This window comes from Osmerus mordax, chromosome 3 (genome assembly GCF_038355195.1).
Source record: "Osmerus mordax isolate fOsmMor3 chromosome 3, fOsmMor3.pri, whole genome shotgun sequence".
NCBI lineage: Eukaryota > Metazoa > Chordata > Actinopteri > Osmeriformes > Osmeridae > Osmerus > Osmerus mordax.
Window position 1 is genome coordinate 4,654,924 of NC_090052.1, and position 18,974 is coordinate 4,673,897.

General features: G+C 49.6%; 1 protein-coding gene across 1 annotated transcript in view; it reads left to right on the top strand.

Annotated features, from left to right (window-relative positions):
* The window catches only part of ep300b (E1A binding protein p300 b), a 34,562-nt gene that overhangs the window by 3,546 nt on the left and 12,042 nt on the right, over positions 1 to 18,974 (top strand). The window contains exons 2-28 of the mRNA XM_067230709.1: positions 613 to 1,190; positions 1,918 to 2,094; positions 2,646 to 2,943; positions 3,460 to 3,573; positions 3,688 to 3,924; positions 4,332 to 4,431; positions 4,646 to 4,777; positions 5,178 to 5,295; positions 5,525 to 5,708; positions 6,539 to 6,616; positions 6,746 to 6,834; positions 6,952 to 7,104; positions 7,205 to 7,717; positions 7,964 to 8,200; positions 8,419 to 8,632; positions 8,885 to 9,003; positions 11,387 to 11,626; positions 11,819 to 11,907; positions 13,007 to 13,087; positions 13,597 to 13,653; positions 13,918 to 13,995; positions 14,174 to 14,241; positions 15,862 to 16,012; positions 16,220 to 16,480; positions 16,632 to 16,797; positions 17,799 to 17,966; positions 18,153 to 18,314. Of these exons, the coding sequence (XP_067086810.1) occupies positions 613 to 1,190; positions 1,918 to 2,094; positions 2,646 to 2,943; positions 3,460 to 3,573; positions 3,688 to 3,924; positions 4,332 to 4,431; positions 4,646 to 4,777; positions 5,178 to 5,295; positions 5,525 to 5,708; positions 6,539 to 6,616; positions 6,746 to 6,834; positions 6,952 to 7,104; positions 7,205 to 7,717; positions 7,964 to 8,200; positions 8,419 to 8,632; positions 8,885 to 9,003; positions 11,387 to 11,626; positions 11,819 to 11,907; positions 13,007 to 13,087; positions 13,597 to 13,653; positions 13,918 to 13,995; positions 14,174 to 14,241; positions 15,862 to 16,012; positions 16,220 to 16,480; positions 16,632 to 16,797; positions 17,799 to 17,966; positions 18,153 to 18,314 (4,862 nt within the window). The remainder of the gene's footprint in view (positions 1 to 612; positions 1,191 to 1,917; positions 2,095 to 2,645; positions 2,944 to 3,459; positions 3,574 to 3,687; positions 3,925 to 4,331; positions 4,432 to 4,645; positions 4,778 to 5,177; positions 5,296 to 5,524; positions 5,709 to 6,538; positions 6,617 to 6,745; positions 6,835 to 6,951; positions 7,105 to 7,204; positions 7,718 to 7,963; positions 8,201 to 8,418; positions 8,633 to 8,884; positions 9,004 to 11,386; positions 11,627 to 11,818; positions 11,908 to 13,006; positions 13,088 to 13,596; positions 13,654 to 13,917; positions 13,996 to 14,173; positions 14,242 to 15,861; positions 16,013 to 16,219; positions 16,481 to 16,631; positions 16,798 to 17,798; positions 17,967 to 18,152; positions 18,315 to 18,974) is intronic.

Below are 18,974 nucleotides of genomic sequence, written 5' to 3' on the forward strand. Positions count from 1 at the left end.
AAGACAAGGGACCAACTTCCGCCTACTTAGGTCAAGTTGGAGAAGAAGGTTAAGTTGAGGGATTTTAGACAGAATTGTTCTTCTGCTCCAAATGTTTTTCAGAAAGACAGGGAGAGAGAGAACACAAAATAAGAGGTAGCTTTCTCGAAACCGGTAGTCTCAGGCCCATTCCATGTACTCTGTGCACACCTGCCCAGTCAGTATTTACCTGTCTGTGGCTTCTCACCGTGAGCCTACCACATCTACTGTCTGTGTTTTGGCTTTCCCTCAAACCACAAACTCATGCTGAGTACGGAGAGCTCAGCTCTGGGCTGAGCCACAGCCACACTTGCTGTACATTACTGGTGTTTGATAGAGTAGTCTGTTGAGTACAGTAGAACTGCTCAGTATAGCCTACAGATGTTGTATTTGGGGGGGACGTCAGTCATTTTCTGTGAATATTAGTCATGTTTGCTTTACACTTGTATCCAATATCATATGATTTATGATATGTGCACTTTTAACTGATAAAGTAAATAGACATATAGACGTCCTTAAGAACATAAGTTACTGTTCTCAAAAGATGCTTGAGGATGCTTCAGTGACTCTTACTTCCCTTTCTCACCTCCCCAGATTTCGGTTCACTTTTTGACCTGGAGCACGACCTCCCTGACGAACTCATCAACTCCTCGGACCTTGGCCTGGTCAACGGAGGAGACCTCAGCCAGCTGCACACCAGCCTCGGAGGTGGAGTCGGCATGGGAGTTGGAGGAGGTCAGGACGCTGCGGCCAAACACAAACAGTTGTCGGAGCTTCTCCGAGCCGGAGCACCCCCACAGCAGGGTGCCACCAACAGCCCAGGAGGAGGCGGGGCCTCCATGGGTATGATGGGGGGGATGAACGCCTCCCCTGGGGGCCCACAGGGCCAGCAGCACCCTGGGCCCCAACAGGCTGGACTGATGCAGCAGGTGGGCATGGTGGGAGGACTGAACCGGGCAGCCATGATGGGGACCCAGAAGGGCCCCAATGGACAGCCACAGCAAGGCATGATGGGAGGCCAGGTGATGAACGGCTCTCCCAGGGTGGGTTACCCCGGCAACCCTGGGATGGGCAGCAACAGTAACATGCTGGCTGAGACCCTGGCAGGGCAGCCGATGGGGGCGGGGCCACAGGCTGGGATGAGGCCACAGCAACCTGGAGCACTGAACAAGGTAAGACATGCAGGGGTGTCACACGCAGCACATCATCTTTTCATCTCAGGGCTGTAACGAAAATATTCTTTGATATATCACTGCTTAGTTTTCCTCGGCAGACATTACACTGGTGTCTTTTCTCTGAATAGTTAGCTTGTGTCTATTAGGCAGTTATTGCCAACCAAGTCTGGTCTGAAAGAGTAGGCTGACGTTAAGCATGAAGAGCCTCGTCCTCCACATAGCAAAACTGACAGTGCATCTGAGGGCCTTCTCCTGCTGCTGTCCAGCCATCACGTTGACATAGGCAAATTCACGATAATGTTCTTGTTGACTTTGCTCCGATGTTAGTCAAATTTGTTCAAAAGTAGCCAACTTAATGACATTGCTGAGATGATTGGTGCATTATTCAATTGAGATACTTGTTGGTGCAGCGAGGGAGATATAACGCAGGGGATGTTTGCAACCCTCAATGCAGAGAATGTCCGTCATGCTAGATTAGCCCTACCCTATAGTTGAATGCCCTGAGATGGAAGGACCTGAATCTGGAGTAGTCAGTTGGTCCTGTACTTGCATGTCATACTTCAACCCCTGAGCTGACTTCATTGTGCCTGACTGAGAACTGTGTTGTGTCTCCATGGTTCTCCATCCCTCCCTCCACCCCTCTGTCTCCCTGCTCTCCTTCCCATCCCTCTTCCACCATCTCCTGTCCTGCCTCTTTCATCTTCACTGTCCCTGTCTTCCTCAGATGAATATGATGGCTAACGCTGGCCCCTATGGTGGTCCGTATGGTCAGGCGGGGGGCCAGGGGCTGGGTGGGGCAGGGCTGGGCCCGCAGCTCCAGAACAAGGCAGGGCTGCCCAACAGTCTTGCCCAGTTCAGCCTGGACAAGAAGACGCCTCCAGGACAGGGCATGGCTGGGATGGTAGGAGATGCACATATGCCTGTCTTTGTCACATTTCTCTTTGCGTGAATATTTGTAGCTGTCTGTAGATAAGAGATGGATCAGTTTACCATCTGGCCTGTCAGATCTAAAATGTACTCACATACCAGTTACTTTTTTAGAACTTCTGTCACTTCCAATTTAGCAACCCTGATTTATTGACTTAACTACTCTTACTGTTGAATGCAGGGAAATATGAAGTCAGTGCCAGAGCTCATCAGTCCGGTGCTAATCTTAAATACTAACCTCTGTAGAAACTGTAGAGACCTTTTTCTCACACTTAATGCACCATATATCTGTTCTTATCACAAATAAAGGTAATATCGTCCAACCCTGATTGTTGGTCCATCCCTAATTTAACAAGGCAGTGGTCACTGAGAATGTCTTATTTTCTGAAGCAAGTGTAACACACCTGTCCTGCCTGACAAACCAAGCTTCAGCATCCATTCATCTATCCAGTCAGTGAGAACTAGTCCTCTAGTCCAATCACATTAACCCCCTTCTCCTCTCCACTTCTCCCCCTCCATCTCCAGGCCTCCCAGCAGCCCTCAGGCATCGGAGGCGTGGCCGTAGGCGGAGCAGCGGGCGTGGCCGGGGCCCAGGCTGGCCTTGGCGCCGTGGGAACGGGCCCGGGGGCGGCGCCCCCCACGGCAGACCCGGAGAAGCGCAAGCTGATCCAGCAGCAGCTGGTGCTGCTCCTCCACGCCCACAAGTGCCAGCGGCGGGAGCAGGCCAACGGGGAGGTGCGCCAGTGCAACCTGCCCCACTGTCGCACCATGAAGAACGTCCTCAACCACATGACCCACTGCCAGGCCGGCAAGTCCTGCCAGGGTGAGTCGGGCCACTCTGACAGTCCTGTTCGTCCTAACACTGGCTAAGTGAGGTCAGGTCAGTCATTAAGACCTGTGGTCACTAAGGCAGCTGATGATTACGTTTGAAACAGAGGGCTATGGCTCCCTCCTTCTCTGGAGGCGGTGTTGTGTCTCCCCTACTGTTGGGTGGACCTTCCTAGTGCCACTATCAGCTCTCCCCAGGGACACCTTGTCTTTATACTCAAACTCTCTCTCTCTCTCTCTCTCTCTCTCTCTCTCTCTCTCTCTCTCTCTCTCTCTCTCTCTCTCTCTCTCTCTCTCTCTCTTTCTTTCTCTCTCTCTCTTTCTGTCTCTCTCTCTCTTTCTGTCTCTCTCTCTCTCTCTCTTTCTGTCTCTCTCTCTCTCTCTCTTTCTGTCTCTCTCTCTCTCTCTCTCTCTCTCTCTCTCTCTCTCTCTCTCTCTCTCTCTCTCTCTCTCTCTCTCTCTCTCTCTCTCTCTCTCTCTCTCTCTCTCTTTCTGTTCTTTTCCTTGTCAGTGGCGCACTGTGCCTCGTCCAGACAGATCATCTCCCATTGGAAGAACTGCACGCGACACGACTGTCCTGTCTGCCTTCCGCTAAAGAACGCTGGAGACAAGCGGAACCAGCAGTGTGAGTGTACAGACGTGTGTGTGTGTGGGGGTAGGTGCATGCCTGTGTGGTCCCAGACCTTACTATTTGTTGATATGCCTTCACATGTCTCATAGCAGTCATATGTTTCCACAGCCCTCCTCAGTAGTGCAGGGGTAAGCCTGGGCTCCCTCGGAACCGTACCTGGGGGCCAGCCGAGCACCCCCAACTTGAACCCCCCCAGCCAGATCGACCCCAGTTCCATAGAGCGGGCCTACGCAGCCCTGGGCCTCACCTACCAGGGCAACCAGATGCCTCAGCAGCCCCCCCAGGGCAACATGGCCAACCAGGGCCTGCCTGGCCAGCCTGGCATGAGGTCGCTCAACACCATGGGTGAGTTGGCAGAAGGGAGAGCCTCGACACTCGCACGCTCAGCGCAATTGTGCTGGCTGATTACCACACAGGAGTAATTCAATCTTGTTTTGAATTAGGAGAGCTTGTCACAGCTTTGCTTTAAAGTGGTATGTTGTTGTCAGGTATCAAGAGTGTGACATAATCACTCTTGCCTATATGTTTTGGATCACCCACGTGATTGGTTGTTTTGGGGACCAAATGTGATGGAAGACCAATTTCATATGTAGTTTGTTTAAGTACATTTCAGTCATGTAGTGAATAGTTTTATTTTAGCATGATTTAAATGTGCATTCTATTTTGTATAACTAGTTCTCCACAGAAGTGGAAGCCAGCAGGAGCTGTGTTGTGACCGCTGTGGGTCTGCTCTGTGTGTGTTTGTCCACCAGGAGGGAACCCCATGGGAGTGAATGGTGGGGTGCAGCAGCCCAACCAACAGTCCAACCTGCTCCCTGACGCCATGCTGCACAACAGCATGAACGCACAGAGGTAACACACACACACACACACACACCCTCCTCTCCCTTGAATCGGCTAGTCATCATCTCTGTTATCTATCTTGGCTTTGGGCACGCACCATAACTCACGTTCTCTCTTTTCTGCTTTTCTCCCTCGCCACTCTCCTCTGTTTTCCTTCTCTACCCCTGTCTCTCTCCCTCTCCCCCTCCCTCCCTCCCTCTCTCTCCCTTCTCCCTCCCTTCAGTTTGATGAATGACAGTGGGGTGGGCAGTCTGGGCTCCATGCCCACGGCAACCCCTCCTTCAGCAGCGGGCATGAGGAAGTCCTGGCATGAGGACATCACCCAGGACCTGCGCAACCACCTCGTCCATAAGCTGTGAGTCCGCCCTCACTGCACCAGACACACACCGTTTCTGAATGAAAAAACACACGCTACAGTCTGCACAAACGTGAACGGTGAACACGTCAACCAACAGCACCCAAAGAGATTTTGAATCAAAGTGCGCAATTCTATAGCAGTGTTGACCTACAGCGCTGCTGTCTGCGAGTTGCCTCACAGCCAGAATACATCAAAGATGTAGAAAAATACAGTAAAAGCGTTGTGTACAAGATAACTCTTATTGTCAGACTGGCAAGACACACCGCTCGTGCGCCACTGAGGTAATTCACCTGGCCTTGTTAACCAGGCAGTGTTGGAGGTGTGGTCAGGTGAGGACACCCGTGTCCACTTGGCTTATATGTGTCTCTCTGTGTTTGTGCGTGTGTTGGGTGAGCAGTGTGCAGGCCATCTTCCCCACCCCGGACCCGGCTGCGCTGAAGGACCGGCGCATGGAGAACCTGGTGGCCTACGCCAGGAAGGTGGAGGGGGACATGTACGAGTCAGCCAACAGCAGGGTAGGAATACTATTACCACACATACACACACGCATTCAATCACATGTACAAGTTGGCCTACAGAAGGGTAAGAACACATGTACGCACACACTCGGGCGCACACACTCAGACACACACACACAGACACACTCAATCACATGAATGAGTCTTGGTGTTGCACAGACAGGTAGAGTGATAATATTAGAGAGGGGAAATACTCCCTAATGCATACCTCCTCTCTCGGTCCCAGGCGGAGTACTACCACCTGTTAGCCGAGAAGATCTATAAGATCCAGAAGGAGCTGGAGGAGAAGAGGAGGACGCGGCTGCAGAAGCAGGGCATGATGCCCAACCAGCCTGGCATGCCGCCCACAGGCCTGCCTCAGGGGCCCACTGGCATGGGCCAGCCGCCTATGGCTACCGGACTGCCTCCAAGTGAGTGGACGCTCACATACACACGCACAGTTACCGCATTTTTAGAAAATATAGCTGCGGTTTATACACCGATTTGACATTTTTCTTGTGGTGAGGCTTATATTTCGATGCGGCTTATAGCACGTTTTTATAACAAAACAACAGTATAAATACTTTTTTTGTGAATGCAATTTAACCCGTTAAGGAGTAGCATCGAACAAATATGATCGTTCGAATGCGGGTCTCACAGCGTAACGTCGCATATATGCGATTTCGAACATTCCAACTGAATATTTTCCGATGGACAAAAACTATGCCACAAACGCTTTAGTATGTCTTCAAAATGTACTAATGAGAAGGCTAACAAGTAACACTAGCAAGGTAGTAGCATTGCTATAAGTATTATGCTAGCTAACTTAGCCCCGAAGCTAACTAAAGCTAGCTAGCTACCGTTTCGGAAAAATAACTTGCGCTTTGGGGACCGTCGGAAATATTTAGAACTCACGCGTCTAAAGGTGAATATTAGTTAATTCCCGGGCAATAGAAAACATACATTACGCACTTACTTTCGTTTTCGAAGTGTGATAAACAACGGAACGCTGTAAGATCACCTATACTCCTGCATTGCTTGGTATCATTGTTCCCATATCAAGTGCGGCATATGTTCCAGTGCGGTTTATACTCAGATTTGCAAACACAAAGCTCCCATTCTGGTGGGGTGCGGTGTATAGAAAATGCTGCTTATTTTCCGAAAAATACGGTACTAGATGCTCTGTAACACAAGTACACACTCACTCAGGTTCGAGTCTTTTGGTTGTGTTTTACACGCGTTTGTTTTTCCTTTCCTTTAGATGGTCCCCATGCTGAGCCCTCCATGGTCCGACCCACTGGTCCTGGTCAGATGGTCAACAGGATGCAGAACCCTGCAGGTACACACACACACACACACAATAATCCTTGGTATATATCGGACCAAGTATTTCATGAAAAGACACATCTTTACCTAAAAGTTGTATTTGTCTAAAGTGTGCACTCATCTTGTCTGTCTGTCCTCTCAGCAGGGATGAACCAGTTTGGTCAGATGGGACTGCAGTCGTTAGGTCAGAGGTCAACCCCGCCCCTTCCTCTTGGAACTCCGCTAAATCAGGTGAGCGTCTTCTATTTTCCTCATGTAAAATTCAAGATGTACGAATGACAAAATACAAGATTGTCGTTCCCGCAAACTATCGTAAGATATCCATACTTTTCCTTCACTCTCTTCTAGATGGGTATGGCTGCTGCAAGGATGGGCCAGCCCAATGTGGGCCAGCTCCAGAACCAGTACCTCCCTCCTGGACAGTTCCCTGGGTCCAGTCCTGGCCTTGGCGCTGGCCCTGTGGGCATGAACCAGCCTGGTCAGCAAGGAGGCATGGCGCAGGTAACACAACATAAGGACCGTTGCATGCTTTTGGTTACGATGGCTTAGAGCTTTGAACCTTTGTTAACCTTCCTCTCCTCGTCCCTGTGGTCTTCCCCAGCAAAACCAGATGTCCACGCCGCCCTCCCTACCGGTCAGCAGCCCTGCCGCCCAGCCAGGCTCCACGGCCACCGGCCCCGGGGCTCCCCCAGGCTCCCTGGGCCCCCCCAGTGTAGGTGGAGGGCCCCCCTCCAACCTGCCCCCATCCTCCAACTCCCAGCCTAACTCCCACCCGCACTGCCCGCCCATCCGACAGAACTCCCCCTCGCCGGCACGCAGCCTCACCCCCACGCCCCACCAGACTCCGCCCACGCTGCCTGGCTCGCAGACGCCGCAGCCGCACACGCCCAACCCCCCCCAGCTTGCACCCCCTCAGCAGCCCCAGCAACAGCAGCCCCAGCAACAGCCTGGCTCGCAGCAGCCGCAGCCAATGGGGCAGGGGATGAACTCTGAGAAGGCCAATCAGCAGCAGCAGCCACATGGAGGCGGAGCTTCAGGAGGCCCCCAGACGGGGCAGGCTCAGTCTGTGCCTACCCAGAATGCACATGTGCCAACTCAGTTACCACGGACACCGGTGAGTAGCCCTCCTGGTTTACATTCAGCAGCTTGGTGCTGGGGGATAGCATCTGCAGGGGGTGAGAGGGCATTCTTTGCCTCCTCCCAGCTCCTTCCTGTCTTATTAGGACCACGCCTCTCCTATGTTCCCATGGCAACGTCCCTGCTCCACAGGCACCTGCTCTCTCTCACTCATTCTCACCCCTCCACTCTTCTCCCTTCTTCAAATTCAGTCTCTGACTCTGTCCTCCCCCTCTTTCTCCAGCTGTCTCAGAAGTCGTCCCTGACGGCCGACGGCCAGGCCTCCACACCGGCCTCCGTCAGCAGCACTGACCCCTCCTCCCAGCTGGCCCCGCCCGACGCCCCCGGCCCCGCCCACGGCGAGTCCAAGATGGGCGTGAAGCAGCAGGACGAGGAGGACGCCGAGTCCCAGGGCGAGGGCAAAGCCTCCGGGAAGATGGGCAAGGGACAGGCCGACATCAAGACGGAGGACAAGCCAGAGGTGGGTCGAGGACAGTCCCCCATCCCTGCCGTCCATCCTGCCTCCCCGTCACTGATCCAGTGGGACAGTGATGCTAACGACAAGGCTGGGAAAGCACATGCTTTCACCTACCCTGTCACATTGCATCAGAGGATTTCGTATCGTCGAAATCAAACGATGCCACGCCGTAACAGTGCAGCCAAGTGACTAAACGATGTCTTGTTCCGTTGTCCTGTCAGATTAAGAAGGAGAAGCCCTCGGGCGACGGGTGCAAGGGCGAGCCTATGGACACGTCCACCTCGACGTCGTCGACGTCCTCGTCGTCCTCGTCGTCGGGGACGGCCAGCGAGGACAGGAAGCCGGAGATTAAGACGGAGCCCAAAGAGGAAGAGGAGGGGTCGGGGTCTTCAGGCACGCACAGCTCCCCTGCCAGTGCTCAGAGTAAGAAGAAGAGTAAGTCGGCCCTCCTCATCCCTCTCCAGACCGATCTCATTGGATCTCTGGAAATGCAGCTGTTTTATCCTTTTAGTTCCTTTTTAATGTATGACAATACATTTTGAATGTGTTAACCCCTCCACCTCCCCCCCACTCCTTCATATAATGTCTCTTTCTCTCTCCACCATCTATCCCTTCTTGCAACCACTTCCTCTCAACCCTCCTTTCTTTCTCCCCACCTCCGTATCTTTCTTCCTCTTCCACCTCAAGTCTTCAAGCCTGAGGAGCTGCGGCAGGCCCTCATGCCCACCCTGGAGGCTCTGTACCGCCAGGACCCAGAGTCTCTGCCCTTCAGACAGCCGGTGGACCCCCAGTTACTGGGAATACCCGTACGTATTCGAACTAGTAACAAAACTAACCTGGTAAGGGACTGCGCTGGCCTCCATTTTGCTCCCCTCTAAAACTCCTTTTTAGTTTTTTTATTTTTGTTCTCACTTTCTCTCTTTCTTTTATTTGCCATACTGCTTTTTCTTTCATCCTTCACTTTCTCCATCTTAGTGCCATGATATGCGTACAAGTGTAGAAGTTGAGAGATTGACATTTGGTGCCTGGAAATGTGTATGTGTGGTAACTTGAATGTGTTGAATTGAGTGTGTTCTGTCTCTACTCAGGTAGTTTGAACACCACGTACAGGTCAATTGGTTGGACTGTAGGTTGTTGGGAAGGCGTGTGTGTGTTTGTGTGACAGCTCATGACTGCTTTAGTTAGTTTCCTACACTGCATACACAAAAATAGAACACTTTTTCCACAAGATAAAACAAAGCAAGGCTATGAACATTCTAACATGGGCATAGACTTTCATTTTAAATGTGCTGTATTGCTGATTGTCCTTTTCAACAGCAGTTTAGTCAGTTGATTTAGCTGTGTGAAGATCACCTTTCTGGGCGTGTTGGCCCAGGCTGTGTATCCCTCCGCCCCCTTGGGCCTAGTTAATGGTTGTTTGTTTTTTCTCTCTTTCATCACTCATCAAAGAGGCAAAATAAGCCGCCATTTTATCACTGGCACATCACCGTTCAGCATTTCAATGAACCAAATCCTACGGGAATAAAGTTGACTTGTAGAGGCCTCCCAAAGAATGTTCATAGCCTTTTTTGCTTTATTTTATCATGTTCCATACTCCTATTTTTAGTTAATTGCCTTTTTTATGCTTCCAAGCTTTTTATTTTGCTTTCGTAGACTTTAATTTGTATTACGGTTTTGTTGTTTTCGTCTCACTCATAGCTTCCTAGTCAGTTCCTCGCCAGTAGTCAGTACTGTGTTGGAGTTGAGTGGTGTGTTTAGTTGCGTGTTGAGGTGTGTGTTCAGTTGTGTGTTGAGGTGTGCCAACTCTCAGTCCTCCAGCCTTTAGAGGTACAAGCCTGAATACATGTCCCAGTCAAAGGCCACATGTTGACTGTATTTGGATAGCTAGTCAGTTGTACCACATGCTGGAACGCTTATTCCACTTTTGATGGTTTTGAACATACTATTCTATTATAGGCCTGAAGAGGTATGTGGTTGGCACATCTCTCCACCCCAGTACCCCCCACCCCCCCTCCCCTTCTCACTGGATCAGAATGAAACCTACATACTGAGAATTTGCCATTAAATGATGTAATATATCCATGGCTTTGTATCATGGTAGCTATTGATACAGATCTAGAAATGCCACAAGGCTTTTCATAATCAAACACTTAAGCGTAACTTATCTCAAATAACCAGCATGATTTCCGGTCTACAGATGAAAAATATCCATTTGGCTAATTCTGGCACATTTGCAATCATGTTTATTAATGTGCACTGCCCCTGTAAATAAATTACATTTGAATCATCACCCCGGAAGCCTCTTCTGAATGCGGACTCGACCTCACCCGTACGACAACGAGCACATCTGTTAAGGAAGGAACGTCATCGCTTGGCTGCCATGGCGTAACCGTTGCTGGTCGGACCAAAAGGTCTCATCTCTTGCTCCAGGGTGACGGAGAGACCTTTTGCTGTGCCCTCCAACACCAACCCCTACCCCCTCCCTCCCAATCCCCTTGTCTGTGCCATGCCTCTCTGTGCCCTTGGCTTTGACTGTGCCATGCTGCCACCCTCACCGCTGGCTCAGCAAGGCCAACCGCCAAAAGCTGCCAATAAGAGAGTGTGTACCAACTAGTGTTTCCACAGTGTGAATCTTGTCTGCTCTGTTGACCTCACCTCTGCACCCAGACCCCACTAAATGACTGCAGACTCTTGAGTAGCACCTAGACCAAAGTAGTTGAGTTATCTCTCTGCCGGGGTCTTAGCTCCTGGGTCCTAGCTCCTGACTCCTCACTTGTGAACGTCAATACGCCCCCTGTAAAATGTCTCCGGACCTACCTTTATGCTGGTACCAGGATGAGTCGGCATGTCCCCAGCTTGTGTGTTGTCGTCCCCCCCCGTCCCGTCCCCCCAAGATAAGCTGCAGCAGGGGGAGTCTGGGTGCAAAGCGGAGGGTTGAAGGGGAGAAGCTGTCATGTCTCTCTGTCTGCACATGAACCTCCTCTCTGCAGCTCTCAACATTGTCCCCCCGCACCCTCTTCTCTCCTCTGCCCCGGCCCCGCCTGGACCTTCTCGGCCCGCCGCCGCGATGACCACGTTCATGTCCTCCTCTCCCACGTTTGACCACTCCACCGCCTCGGGTCCACCTCCGTTTGCTCTCCCTCCCCCCCGCTCCTGGACTTGCCCCCTCCCTCCGCCTCCCATCACCAGGACTACTTTGACATCGTGAAGACTCCCATGGACCTGTCCACCATCAAGAGGAAGCTGGACACGGGCCAGTACCAGGAGCCCTGGCAGTATGTGGACGACATCTGGCTCATGTTCAACAACGCCTGGCTGTACAACCGCAAGACGTCGCGCGTCTACAAGTACTGCTCCAAGCTGGCCGAGGTGTTCGAGCAGGAGATCGACCCCGTCATGCAGGGCATGGGCTACTGCTGCGGGCGGAAGGTGAGGGAGTTTGTGTGTGTGTGCGCGAGCGCGCGCGTGTGTTTGTAACATCAGTGAACGATGGCATCTCACACCTCTCTCTCTCCATCATATCAATAACACCATGCAGTTTTGTGTCGGAATCTGCCCACATCTTACTAAGCTCTGTGCCTCCCCCCCCCCTCCCCTTCTCTCTTCTTTTCCATGGTACAGCTTGAGTTTTCCCCCCAAACTCTATGCTGCTATGGAAAACAGTTATGCACCATCCAACGAGACGCTGCTTATTTTAGCTACCAGAACAGGTAAGGGGCGCAGACAAACAGATCACACCTAACCTGACCTCACCTCTGCGCGCACACACACACACACACACACACACACACACACACACAGGGCAATGGGCTTATACCCGAGTGACATTAAGCACAATGATATTCTGTAATACAGCATTGTTCAATCACTAATTAGTGAAGTTTTAATTTGGCTTTAACTGGTTACCCTGCCACCATTCTCATCTTCATTGTCCACCTTCTTTTTTTCCCCCATTTGTTGGTCATTTCTAAAGGGGGTACCTGGACTTGTCCATTTTGGGTCCTAAACCCGTTTGTGCTATTTAGTACGCAAAACTCTGAAATGAAATAAAATCTCACGTTAGATATTATTTTATTAAATTATTAATACATCAGAGCTGTTAGGGGAAAGGACAGCCTCACCAATGTTGACAAGATGGGTACCCTCCTTATAAATGGACTGAAGAGATGATGGGTCTCTTGCAACCACTACTACTTGTTTTCTTTAACCGTCTTTTATGTTGCCAGCCTCCTCCCCCTCTTCTCCCCTCTCTCCTGTCCCCTCTGACACCCAGCAGATTCACCTGTTAGCTGTGTTACTGTAATGTTGAGTGTTGCCCGCTAGGGTGTACAACGCTAACCTCTGCTTTTGCCTTGGCTGTCTGTCTCTTATTGGATGTTGTTCATGTTCCTTCCATCCATACCTACCTCCCTCTCTCCTTTCCATCCCTCTATTGTCCTCATCTGACCTGTAACGATTTATTTCACGCTATTTTAATATTCCTTTTACCCTCCCTTCCCACATCCCCCTTTCCCTTCTTCCCTTCTCTCCCTCCTTTTTAACGCTTGTGATGTCTGCATTGGCCTGCTTTGGTGTGACCAATCATCCACTCCGAAATTTACGTGCAAAATCAAACTCCCGCCCACACAAAAAACCTGCATCATGATTGGCTGCTACCTGGCGACGACCTTGCCATCTCCTGTGTGCCTGGCCCCCCTGGCCTACCCTGCCCTGCCCTGATTGGTGGCTGCTTCCTCGTGCCTACTCTGTGATTGGCTGTGCTGTTGGCGAACGGTGTAGTTCACCACAATATGGGCTTATTGCTGACAGGTACCACTTCTGTGAGAAGTGTTTCAACGAAATCCAGGGCGAGAGCGTGTCGCTAGGAGACGACCCCTCCCAACCTCAGACGTGAGTACCACAACCCCCCTATCCAAATACCCTACTCTACTCCCCATATAAACACATAGACTTATTTACAGCCCATCTTGTTGAATAATATCTGGTCTTTGTGAAGATGTTCTGATTTAGTTGAATTATTTAAACTTTTGTTTTATCTTCTGAAGGATTGTCCTCTTCTTACTCTACCGTCTTACTATATTCTCCATCTTACTAGTGACATTTAGAGTAAAAACCTTTCCTCTTTCAACCCTGTAAATGCAGGGTTCATCCTTCTTTGCTTTCCCTCTATTTTTAGCTACTACTTTTTAGACGTTTTCCTCCTTGCCCACAGGCTTCTAATGTTATATTTGTCCATAGGTCTCAATTTAATAATTAAGATAATATAATTCTATTCTTTTTGCCAGTGTGATTTTATTGTGTGTGGAACCGAGCCTGTTACTATGAATGTGTATGACCAGCAGAGGGTGTTAGATGGTTGTTTTCTGATGCCCCCCCCCCCCCCCCCCCATCTCTCCCAGGTCCATCAGCAAAGAGCAGTTTCAGAGGAAGAAGAATGACACCCTTGACCCCGAACTGTACGTCCTCATCTCTTTTTTTTGTTGTTGTGGTTAGTGTCTTGTCATCAGATAGAAGGTATTAAAGCACAGTGGATTGTTTGTCTTCAAGCACCAGATTATCCAACTTCATTGAAGATCCCTCTTAAAAAAATAAATAAAGAATGATTGTTTCTATGATGAATGACACACAGCTTAATGGCCTTTGTTCCTCTCTTTTTGTTTCCGGACTTTTCTCTCTCTCCATTTCTCTTTCTCTCTCCCTCACTTTCTCTCTCTGTGTAGGCTTGTGGAATGTAATGACTGCGGTCGTAAAATGCACCAGATTTGTGTCCTTCATAACGACACCATATGGCCGGCAGGGTGAGCCAAGCTGCCTTCATACACATACTAAACATTCCGACATCACACTCCATCTTATCCAGTCCTATATGACAAATTGCCGCCGTGAATGGCGTCATTTCTCAGACACGATTGACTGTCAGAGATAAATGGCAACATGGAAATCAATCCAGTCTCTCTTGTTCTCCCCTCTCCTCAGCTTTGTGTGTGACAGTTGCCTTAAAAAGGCTAATAAGACACGAAAAGAGAACAAGTACGCGGCCAAAAGTAAGTGGAGTAAGTGAAAAACGGGGGGCGCGCATCTACAACCATCACTCATTGGGGTGTCCGTCCATGTCTGTCCTCCCCTTCCCCTCCCTCTCTTTCGCTTAAACTTTTGTGTTCTAATCTCCACGCTGTCCCAGACTTCAGTGTTTTAACTAAGACACACACACACACACACACACATACACAAACACACACTAATCTCTTTGGAAGCCCACTGGCCACAAGTATAGCAATTATTTCCTGTGAAGAGCAAACGCACTATTTGCCTTTGACGGACACTGAATCTTTGTACAAAATGTTTTCCTCTGGGTTCACAGGGACCATTTTCCGTTTAAGAAATCGTTCTTTTTTTTCTTCTCTTTTTTCGGTGGCAGTCCTCTTGCCATGGGAGAACCACACACAGCTTGCGAGACCAAGTGGATCAACAAAACACACAAAATATATTTTTCTCTTTCTTTTTCCCATAACCAACCCACTCCCTCTGTGTCTCCCCCCCTCCCCCCCAACAAAAATGTTACCTGTAACCAAACTTGTTTTTTCCTTTCAGAAGCCTGTCCTCTGACTAGCGCACTGCTGCCAGACTCCCAGGCAGCCTCGTGGTTTGGTTTCATTCATGTCTTCCAGGCCTGTAGCTACACTCTGAAAGGCCTAGGGTCCTTTTTCTCAATTCAATTTTTCACAGCCTTTTTGCGGTTTTCTCAGGCAGTTTAATGAATGTCCGATACTACCTTTTTCTTTTTTGTCTTTTTTATGTCTCTTCCAAGAGATTTTATCAAATCTTTTTTTTTTTTTTTTTTACTTCACAATGACTAGCGACTTTCCAGCCTTTGTAAATATCGTGCGGGAAATGATTGTAGCTCATTTTTTGTTTCTTGTTATGCTACTTTTTATGAGCATTTTTGGTGTACCTCATCCTTTTCCCTGGTGATATACTCAGTGATCCCCGTTCTTCTTCACCTAATGAAGCTGATGGTTTTAGGAAGCCACAGGTAGGCTGACACTTCCAGAGACGAACCAATCAGCTCAAACCTGTCAGCCGTCACTCACTGAGAGCATGGAGTGTGTATGTCAAAAGTGGGACGGACTATGAGGGTAGTGTGTTGATATCCAGTCTGTCTACCCCCCCACTGGCATCCTCGGCCCTGATATTCAAAGCAACGAGCTGGTCTAACCAGTTCTCTTGTTATCAGTCCTGCTGGTGAACTCTCGTTATTTGACTCCTTTTTAAGGTCAGAAAAGCCCCTTTGATGCAGTCATCGCGCTATTTCAGACTTCGCTTGAAGGAGTGACAAAGTGCCTAGAAGACTTACTGTGGAGCAGTTGAGCTGCTGTCACATGTTTGTGTGCTACTGACATGCCCTTTAGTCTGCCTCAGAGATTAGTGTCTCGTACCTGGGCTTTAAATGTCAGAAGACCTAGGTAGTCAACCCCTCAACTCTGAAGAACGTGACAGTTACACCCCCTGATCCATACTGGACCGAGCTGGCTTTTCCTCCAAACATGTGGCTGGTCTCCTAAACATGCTCTCTCTTTCTCTCATCTTCCTTCCTTCTTTCCTGTTCTCTCTCTCTCCATTTCTCCTCTCTCTTCCTCCCTCCCCTCGGCCTTTGTCTCTCCCAGGGCTCCCCCAGACAAAGCTGGGCACCTTCCTGGAGACACGGGTGAACGACTACCTCAAGCGCCTGAACCACCCAGAGTCTGGTGACGTCACCATACGTGTGGTCCACGTCTCCGACAAGGTGGTGGAGGTCAAGCCGGGCATGAAGTCCAGGTGAGGGAGGGGGTCAGGGGTCACTGTCCTTCCTGGGTCAAATTTACACTAAAGAGGAAGGCGTACTGTTTGTCTCAGTGTATGATTTGAGGGGAAAGAGAGATTCATTTTTAATACACCTCCAGTTGTGTGTCGTTCTGAGACAGTGAATAAACAGTGTTGTGCGTGCTGGCGTGCTCGCTGACCGTCTCCCCCGTCCCCCTCCAGGTTTGTGGATAGTGGGGAGATGTGCGAGTCCTTCCCCTACAGGACCAAGGCTCTGTTTGCCTTCGAGGACATTGACGGAGCCGACGTCTGCTTCTTCGGCATGCACGTGCAGGAGTACGGCTCGGACTGCCCGCCGCCCAATCAGAGACGGGTTTACATCTCCTATCTGGACAGTGTGCACTTCTTCCAGCCTCGACACCTGCGCACAGGTGTTTACCACGAGATCCTCATAGGCTACCTGGAGTATGTCAAGAGGCTGGGGTGAGAGATGCTGCACAATACACGTTCTTTTGAGCCAAAACATGAACTTTTAAAAGAAACACAACCAAAATCCACTGGTTGCCCCCTGACCTATGGATTATTTTAAGTTAACTGCACCTCCTAAACGAAATCCTCTTCTCGTTCCTATCAGGTATACCACAGGCCACATCTGGGCATGCCCTCCCAGTGAGGGTGACGACTACATTTTCCACTGTCACCCCATGGACCAGAAGATCCCCAAGCCCAAACGACTGCAGGAGTGGTACAAGAAGATGCTGGACAAGGCTGTTGCCGAGCGCATTGTACATGACTACAAGGTCAGTGTGTGTGTGGAGAGGAGGATGAATGAATAATTGGCACAGATTGTCCTACAAAGGGCCGCCAATTAGGGGGTGGGCGGTAAGAACAGTATAGAAATATACTGGTATGAATTTGGCCTACGATATGGATTTTTACTATTTACATTTACATTTAGTCATTTAGCAGACACTCTTATCCAGAGCGACTTACAGTAAGTACAGGGACATTCCCCCGAGGCAAGTAGGGTGAAGTGCCTTGCCCAAGGACACAACGTCAGTTGGCATGACCGGGAATCGAACTGGCAACCTTTGGATTACTAGCCCGATTCCCTCACCGCTCAGCCACCTGACTCCACCGTATACCGTGCTAACCACGGTAGAGCCTTCCAGAAATAAGATTTATCACAACCCCATTCACACCGGGCACAGCATAAAATTACCGCACGGAACTTAAATGCAAATATTGCAATCAATCTAAGCGAACATCGCAGGCAATCTTCCACATCCTCATCATCAGTATTGCACAGATGAAGTATCCCGTTCTCTTTGTATGACACAACATGACGTAATGCTGCATGGAAGAGTAGCCATGCAAGCAATGATGCCAGGTTGGTATTGTGAAATGTGTATTGTGGTCCAACAGAATCGAGTATTCAGCCATGTAGGTTAATAATTTGTTAAAGCTAGCTCTCTACAAATATTGAACGAAGTTTCCCATACTGTTGAAAGCTACATATTAGCTCTTCTTCCATTGCAAAGCACTGAAAAAAGCACACTCTTCGTACCCCAACCAAATCCGTCCGAGTGCGGTAGATTAGCCGCAGCGGTGCGGATTACATTGTCATGAAAGTTTAAGGAAAACTAATATATCGTGATATATATACCGGTACTGTCTGTGCTTCAGAATTATACTGCGATACATATTTTAGGCCATACCGCCCATCCCTACTGCCAATACACAATCTATACCGTCGGCTCGTTGATTGATCCCTCTCTCTCTCGCTCTCTCCCATCTTCAGGACATCTTCAAGCAGGCGACGGAGGACCGTCTCACCAGCGCCAAGGAGCTGCCATACTTTGAGGGCGACTTCTGGCCCAACGTGCTGGAGGAGAGCATCAAGGAGCTGGAGCAGGAGGAGGAGGAGCGCAAGAGGGAGGAGAACAGCACCTCCAGCGAGAGCATCGATGTGAGTGGGAAGCGCTGGGACACGGCAGGAGGGGAGGGCTATGGTATTGGTGTCCGCAAGCACGCCTGAGGCGAGGTTAGGTAGACTAATGGGGTTTGCTGCCATATCGAATGAACACAGCAGAGAAGCTGTGGAATAGACTACAGGAATCAATGTTCATCTAAACTCCCCCCCTCTCTCTTTAAGGCCACGAAAGGTGACAGCAAGAATGCCAAAAAGAAGAACAGTAAAAAGACGAGCAAGAACAAGAGCAGTCTGAGTCGAGCCAACAAGAAGAAGCCGGGGATGCCCAACGTGTCCAATGACCTCTCCCAGAAGCTCTACGCCACCATGGAGAAACACAAGGAGGTATTACTCTCTCTCCTGTATACACACTAGTGTTGTCACAAAAAACGGTACTCCGGTACCAAGTCAGTACTCAAACAAAAAAAACTGTAGAATACCAGAATTTCTCAAGTTACGATAGTACCGAGTACTGGATATACTCAGTACCCATGCAGAGTCGGACACTGACAAGCACAGTGTTGCCAACAAATCTCTCCAGAAGTCGCTAGTAGCTCACAAATCACTCGATTGGTCGCTAGATGGGATTTTTTTTGTCACTAGGGAAGGCGAAAAGTCAATCTACCGACAAAGTTGATAAATTGGCAACACTTGTACAAGCAGCTAATCCTGCAGGGGCTCCACTTAAAGTTGTTGACAAGAAAAGTGGAAGAGCCATGTATGGAAATACTTTGGGTGTGAGGCAAATGACAATGAGAACATTGTTGATCACCGCAAACATCCCCGTTCATGTCCTTTATGGTTTGCGGCATACTCCAAATGCAATACCTAATACCATGACTAATGACTAAAAATGACTAAATGTAATACTGGGGAATATGAAAGGAGAAGGCACAACAGGGTTAACACATTTTTACAGAAGCTTTTAGATTACGTGGTTAGCCGAAATTTGTATTTTGGAGTTTGAGATGTATATTTACATTTTGTGCTGATAGCGCGATCAAC